The sequence below is a fragment of the Gobius niger genome (genome assembly GCF_951799975.1).
Source record: "Gobius niger genome assembly, chromosome: 23".
NCBI lineage: Eukaryota > Metazoa > Chordata > Actinopteri > Gobiiformes > Gobiidae > Gobius > Gobius niger.
Genome location: NC_136874.1, coordinates 1,817,758 through 1,825,571, shown reverse-complemented (window position 1 = coordinate 1,825,571; position 7,814 = coordinate 1,817,758). Strand labels below are relative to the sequence as shown.

Below are 7,814 nucleotides of genomic sequence, written 5' to 3'. Positions count from 1 at the left end.
GGTTTATTTATTTATTCATTTTTATTTTTTTGTGATCGAGAATTGACGGCGTGACGTAGGAGGCCAGCGTTCGGGTGACGCGGAAGTCCAGACGCTGAAAGGAGAGCGCAGACACCTGTCACAGGTAAACATCGACACAGAGGGACGAAAGACAACAGTAAGTGGATTCATTTTATTTCAGAACAGGGATGTTTGGTTTAAAATGGCCGATGAGCGTTAACAAGAGCTAAAAACGTACTTTTTTAGAGTGAGCATAATCAAAATAAAAGCGTCACGCTCCGTTTAGCTAGCGCTATTTTGTAAATGAATAAAACAAATGCTGCCTGTTACTGTATGTAATGTTGTTTAAGTCTTTGTATTGCGTTAATAAAAGTCATGTGTTAGCTGGTATAATGAAAATACTTTGGCAACTTTGAGATTTTATTTCCTTTTTTTCCATGTAAAAGCTCTCGCTCAAATAACCAACAGTGTTTTTTCTTCAGTTTTATGACTGTTCGTTAGTATTTTGGCATAAACCTGACTGTCACGTTCAGTCATTGATCCATTTCTTTTGTTTTCGTCCATTTTAAACGCCCCTCATGTGACTCAGTGACTTCTATCTAACCCTAACCTGCTGAACTGGTTCCGAATATTTCCCAGATGAAGTAACAGATACAGAAGTCTAAACCACAGTGACACACTTTACATAGATTAGTTGTTTACATTATGAGCTTGCTTGGATTGTTTTGCAGTGGCCAACCCCATCCCCTCCAACATGAGATCGGAGGCCAAGAAAGCGGCCAAAATCCTCAGAGAATTTACAGAAATCTCCAGAGGAACTGGACCGGACAAACTCATCCCAGGTACTTTCTTACTTTTACAAATACTGCCTGATAATCCTCCTGCTCTCGGTGAATACATGGTTCTGTGGTGCGTCTGCTGCAGCCCATGTGATCGCGAAGGCCGAGGGTCTGGCCATCATCTCTGTGATCAAAGCGGGGTTTATGATCACGGCTCGAGGAGGAAGTGGCGTCGTCATCGCTCGCCTCGCAGACAGACGTAAGAACTTTCTATCACTTTACTGCGACTGCTGTGCATGATGATGATGATGGTGTTTAAGGCCAGAGTTTGTGTGATTCCAGGCTGGTCTGCGCCCTCAGCCATCGGCATCGCGGGGTTAGGAGGAGGCTTCGAGATCGGAGTCGAGGTGAGTGAACTTTACACGACCAGAGTAGGGCTGTTGATGAAAATCTCAATACTTTCAGGGACTTTCACGATAAAGATGATGAAGTGATATTTTTGCAAACCATCAGAAATATGTAAAAATGAGCTGCAAACATCTGCATTTACTCAAGAAGAAAACTGTCCTGAACACACTACAAAATGGCAGAAAAACACAAATGTTTTCCCACATATTTTTGCTTCCCTCTCCCCCCATTTTTCACAATTTTTTCCCCAAATTTCCCCCCAATTTTTGCCCATTTCCTTCCATATTTTCCACATTTTTTTCCAATATTTTTTCCCAATTATTTTCATATTTCTCTCAATTTTTCCAGCATTTTTCCCCAATTCTTTCCATTTATTTTCCTAATTTTTTTCTCAGTTTTTCTTTTTTTTTCTCCAAATTTTCCCTCATTACCTCCCAATTTTTGCCCAATTCCTCCCATATTTTCCCAATTTGTTTTATGTTATTTCCCCATTTTTTTTCTCAATTATTTCCTCATTTTTCGCAATTCTTTTCATATTTTCCCCCAGTTTTTCCCTTTTTTTCTTCTTCAAATTGTCACCATTATTTCCCTATAATTTTCCAAATTTTTCCCCCAACAAATATTCTCAATTTCCCCCCCATTTTCCCCCAATACATCACCCTCTGCTGGACATGTGTAAAGAGTGTTTTCTGCAGGTGTCTGACCTGGTGATCATCCTGAACCAGCGTAACGCCATCGAGGCCTTCTCTAAAGGCGGGAACCTGACGCTGGGGGGGAACTGCACGGTGGCGGTCGGACCCATGGGCAGGTCAGAGCTCAGACGAGGAAACTTCAGAGACGTCAGAACGACCCCACAGACTCATTTGTGTGTTTTTGTCCCTGCTCAGGAACGTGGAGGCGGACGTGGCGGTGAGGAGTCCGGCCGCCGTCTTCACCTACTGTCGATCCAGAGGGCTGTTCGCCGGCATCTCCCTGGAGGGGTCCTACCTCATCGAGCGCAAGGAGACCAACCGCAAGTGCGATATACACTGACCACGAAACTATTATGATGAAGTTATAATAAAATCATACCTCACTGTGCCCGTCTCTTCCTCCTCAGGTTTTACGGCCGCGACATCAGAGCGTCGGCCATTTTGAACGGAGACGTGGATCCTCCGTCCGAGTGCTGCGACCTGTACAACATTCTAGAGGTTTACACCGAGGCCTACGCCGCCGACTGGAACACCAAGAACCCCAGCACCAAGGTGAGAGCGCCTTTGTAGGAGATTCAGTCATAGTTTCTGTCCCAGCTTTGATTAGCTGACGTTAGCATTAGCATTCTGCTGCAATCAAAAGACAATTCTTAAAGAGGGTTTGTTATGCTTTTCTCAGTCCCATAGCACCAGTCTATATCACACTACAATGATGACAAACCTTCTGCTGGTCTGTAAATGCAGTAAATTAGAATAACTGCCTTGTATAAAATGTCTCTCTCAAAATGGCTGTAGTGAATGTCTTTAAATAGGCCTCTGTCTCTTTAAGAACCTCTGACTCTTTCCGACACGCCCCCTCCACACGCTGTCTGTGGCATCAGTGGGGAGGGGGTTCTGCTGAGGAGCAGTGGTTGGTTACTCGGCTGGTGACGAAAGCTCGGAGGCGTCTCCAGGAGGTGGGGGCGTTCCTAGGAGGACTCAAAATAATAACTCCCTAAAATGGCCGCCATCAGAGTTTTTACAGGTTACTCAAAAATACGTGAATGTGCCAAGGCAACACTTCAGGCATGTTTTTAATGAGGGAATGACAGAATAACATGATGGAAAGCTTGAAAAAGTCCATTTTGCATAATACCCCCCCTTTAAAACTAACTCAGTGATTGGTTCAGTCCTGGAAATATCGGCTTTTATCGGCCGACCTACTCTCTACTCTAATCAGATTCTAGTATCCTCCGGCGTCGACCAATCAGACGAGCTTTTCCTGTCAGGTCCAATCAGGAGGGAGAGGGAGGAGCTTGATCGTTTACTGAAAACTATGTTCCTCATTTTGCAAACTAAGAAGGTCTTTCTGGTTAACGAGGGGAGGTTTGATGGTTTACTTTACAATTTCACTCTTTCTCTCCTCACTCCAAACTCACAGACTGTCACTGTAAGGAATAAATGAGCATTACTGGTCTGTTTTCTGGTATTTGTTAAAAAGTACAGGTATGACGGTGCCCAGCCCATCAGTGTCTCTCTGTCCGTGATGTTTTCTTGAACTATTCGTTGATTTGTGCGAGACTTGCATCGAGCCCATCAGGAGGAAGGGGGAGGAGCTACGTCGTTCAATTTTGAAATACTTTCTCTCTCCTCACTTTGCATTTTTACAGATTATCACTTTAAGCTGTACAATTGAAAAAGCTAAACTGAGGAAGAGTCAGTTCATAAAGCATGGATGATAATGACTTCCTCCTCTGTCTCCAGTCGGCTCCGACCAGACCGGCTCCTCCATCGAAGAGATCGACCAACATCTACCAGCCCTCACCACAGCGTCCGGCCAATCACTACCAACCACCGGCTAATAACTACCAACCACCGGCTAATAACTACCAACCACCGGCCAATAACTACCAACCACCGGCCAATAACTACCAACCACCGGCCAATAACTACCAACCACCGGCCAATAACTACCAACCACCGGCCAATAACTACCAACCACCGGCCAATAACTACCAACCACCGGCCAATAACTACCAGCCGAACTACCAGCCTCCTGCCAATAACTACCAGCCTCCCGCTCCGCCCACCAGTGCGTCTAAATCCTTCTTACTTACAAACAAACCTGTGCTTTTGTAACGTTTTCTGTGATTCCAGGCAGTAAAAACGCTCTGTATCCGAGCATCTCCGTCTACAAGACCGATACTTCATGTGAGTCTCGTTTATTCATTGAGTATTTTCAGATTATTTGCCGATTTTATTCACTAATTTATCTTCTCTGTTTGCAGCGAGGCACGCTCCAAATTACGGTGAGTACGGAAGATTATATTTCCCCTTTTCACCTGCAGCGTCTCGCCTTTACACTGAAAGAAACCAGCTTCTTACTCCCTATACATGCGTTTCCAGTGACATCGTGCATAGTTCTGGCGGCCATTTTGAATACCAAAGTAGAATTATGCAGCACTACAACATGTCTAACTGAAATATCAGATAAACCTTAATTTATCGTCTCAAATGTCGTTCCTCTATTTCTTGCACCTTAAGCCACAACAGAACCACATTTATTAGTTACAGTTTTACACTTATAATCACTAGTTTTAGCTTAATCTTATTTGATCACTTCCTGCCTCCAGATGATGTCACTGATGATGTCACTGATGACGTCAGCAGTGAAAGGGTCTATGAAGTAAAGCAGGGGTAGGCAACGTCAGGCCCGGGGGCCAAATCTGGCCCTCCAGTATAGGACATCTGTAGTCTCGCCAACCAGACTCCGCTTCTTTACAGAAGAGGCTCTGGCAACACTCCATTGCGCTTTCAACGGAAGTGACGCAGCGATATGGAGCTACCGACCAATCAGAGCAGCTCCCTGAACGTCACGTTGTTGCGCCTTTGTTTTGTAGTTTTTCAACACAAGCGACCACTTCACGTAATGCTCCGGTTTGCTTGTATTCTTAAATGTTTCTGACATAAACGACAGAAGTCATTTACTGAGCTCCGTGTGGCAGGAGCGCCATTATTAACGTCCCAATGATACAACTTTCTTGTCGCTGCTTCTGTCGTCACATCCGCTATGTTCTCATTGGCTGCTGCGCTTCGGTTTTCCCACATTAGTCCCGCCTCCAGCAGTAGCTTTACTACGACAGGGTGGCCAGACTAGTCTCCTGTTTATTAATTAATAAACATCGGAGATTAGTCTGAATGCCAGGCTAGGACATCTGGCCCCCAAGATGATTTTGACAAACATTACATAAATCAGAGACCAAATACACGATAAAGCACTCTAAAGATTAGGAAAATACTGTAATATGTGTTATGTGTGATTTTCTTGCAAAACACCTCATTAACCTCTTAACCCCCGCCTTAACCAAGCGCATTTTCTACAGTTCGGTTTACCAAATTCTAAAAAAAAAGCTTCTAGACTGGAGCTACTATAGGCCAGAGTAATGCCTGATTTGAAACCTAAGACCTTCAGAACTGATCTAGGATTTTTCCTCGTGTTGTTGTCACTTTTTCGTCCTATTTTTTCGTTGCTTTTTCGACACAGACATTTATATGGTTAGTCTGGTGTTATAAGTGATTTTCCTCAGGTGCTCTGTGGAGCGGGTCACACTGTTTTTAATCCAGGCGAGCTGATATCGTAGAAATGTGCTAGCCTTGCATTAGCCTAGCACCACGAAACTCTTCAAATATAAGAACTGCTTCACATTACAAAAAAAATATCTCCAGAAATCAGCAACACTCTGGATAACTGAAATGAGGCCCTATGTCAACAATCCTGAAATATCCCTTTAACCTCTTAACTCCCGCCTGAACCGAGAGCATTTTCTCCAGTTCAGCTTTACCCAAATCCTGTAGGCCAGTGTAACACCTCATTTGAAAGCTAAGACCTACAAAACTAAATAGATCTTTTTCCTCACATCATCAGATTTTTTTTCATCACTTTTTCGATTTTTTTTGGTCCATTTTTGGCATTTTTGTCAATTTTTCGTCAAATTATTCACATTTTTTTTGTCAAATTCTTATCACTTTTTTGTCCATTTTTTGTCACTTTTTCGTCTATTTTTTCTCAATTTTTCGTCAAATTTTTCTCACTTTTTTGTCAAATTTTTTGTCCATTTTTGTCATTTTTCTGTACATTTTTTGTCACTTTTTCGTCAATTTTTTCTCACTTTTTTCACATTTCCATCATTGTTTTCGTCTCAGTTTTGTTGCTATTTTCACACCTTTTTTCCAGAAGCTTTTGGATTGGGGTAAAGCTGGAGAAAATGTGCTCGGTTCAGGTGGGAGTTAAGAGGTTAAGACATGTATGATGTACAAAAGTTGCAGAAAGTGGTTCTTTACGTTCTTTACTTCATTTGGAAGTTCGGCCCTTGGTGTTTTGACAATGAAGAAAATCGACCCTCCATGACGCAAACTTGCCGACCCCTGAAGTAAAGTATCCTGTGTCTCCAGCAGGTGGCGCCGCAGCAGCAGCAGATCCGGCGGCGGCGTGGGGGGACGGCGGCTCGTCGGCTCCCCTCGTCGTCACGGCGACGCACCCGTTCACCGGACAGCAGCCCGGCGACCTGAGCTTCTCCCCCGGCGACCGCATCACCGTCATCACCAAGACCGACAACCAGTACGACTGGTGGGAGGGGCGGGCGGCGGACGGGCGCACCGGCATCTTCCCCGCCAACTTCGTCTCGTACTGAGGGAAACCAACGGGACCCACGTGACGAAGCTTTATCCCATTGTGGTAACTATGGTAACGGTCACGACGAAGAATCTCGGACTCGGTTTATGGTTAATATCTCCGTAGCGGCTGGACCTATCCACACGAAACAAAAACTGTCTTAAAGCTCTGCATCTTCTCTCTCAGCACATATGAACTGAGGTCACGTGACTGTCCCGTAAAGGCGTCCAAAAGTGGAGACAATATTCAGAACGATGAAGGAATGTGGCAGGTTCGTAGGGCTGGGCACCGTTTACGATATCAGTATAGTATCAAAAAAAAGTTACTGCTAGGTACAGACAGAAAACAAAGATGAACTTTTCTGGATTGTACTAACCAGAAAACATCCTTATGGACCCGATTTTGTCTTAAATATGTTTATAGTCCGCAAGAATTCCTACAAGAGGTTCACTTCCCCCTGAGCTCGGCCTCGCCACATCGTAAAAAACAAATACTGGTATTGAAAAAAGTGAACAGTACCCAGCCCTAGAGAAACAAAAAGTATACCTAAACTGGGTCACTAGGTCAAAAAAGGTCATGAAAAGCTTAATATATAGATATTGACAACCAACACATCAGCAGCACTGCCTTTGCAACAATGAAGTGCCTAAAAGAAAGTAATATATAATTTATCTAACTGTTCGTCATAAACTTTGCTTTTAGGGGATTTTACAGTATACAAACTCGAACAAAAGCTTTCTCTTGGCAATATATATATTTTTTTCTTCTATTTGTGATACTTTGCACTAACTTTCCCTTTGAAATAAATGAAGTTTTTATACAGATTGACGGGGTATTTTAAGCTTATGTTGCCCCCTCGAAATCACCAGGGAGAATCAGTTGGCTTTTCAGAGTTTATTTCGAGCTCAAATATTTACAGAAAAGAAAAGGTAAACATAGGTCCCCTGTGAATAAAGAATAAAATAGTTTAGCGTACTATGGATTAAGTTAAAATGGATACACAGATAAAACGACACTTACACGTCCCAGATGTAACATGGCTTAGGCCACGGCCCGACTACTGCGCCACAGCTTCTGCCCTGAGGCTGTAGGCCTAGCTCTTTTAAAACGAGCATCAAAAGGTCACGTGATGGACGCGCTTCCGGTTTCAATTAATAAAAGACAGTGTTTAATTTAGCGAAAAGATTAATAAATACTGTTATTTACAGTGAACCATTTACCAACAATAAGAAAGCGCTTAAATACTTTGTCGAAAATGGGCTGACAACACCCTCCCCCACTAAA

The 7,814-nt window shown here is 43.4% G+C and overlaps 2 protein-coding genes across 2 annotated transcripts in view; one reads left to right on the top strand and one right to left on the bottom strand.

The window, feature by feature from the left end:
• The window catches only part of LOC306982194 (solute carrier family 22 member 6), an 89,061-nt gene that overhangs the window by 51,417 nt on the left and 29,830 nt on the right, over positions 1-7,814 (bottom strand). The gene's annotated exons all lie outside the window — the stretch shown is intronic.
• On the top strand, positions 100-6,553 carry sh3yl1 (SH3 and SYLF domain containing 1). The gene is made up of 10 exons (XM_079581696.1): positions 100-157; positions 732-842; positions 925-1,038; positions 1,122-1,186; positions 1,883-1,995; positions 2,075-2,203; positions 2,287-2,431; positions 3,623-3,950; positions 4,016-4,069; positions 6,290-6,553. Coding segments are annotated over exons 1-10 (1,320 nt in total). The 5' UTR covers positions 100-156; the 3' UTR covers positions 6,550-6,553.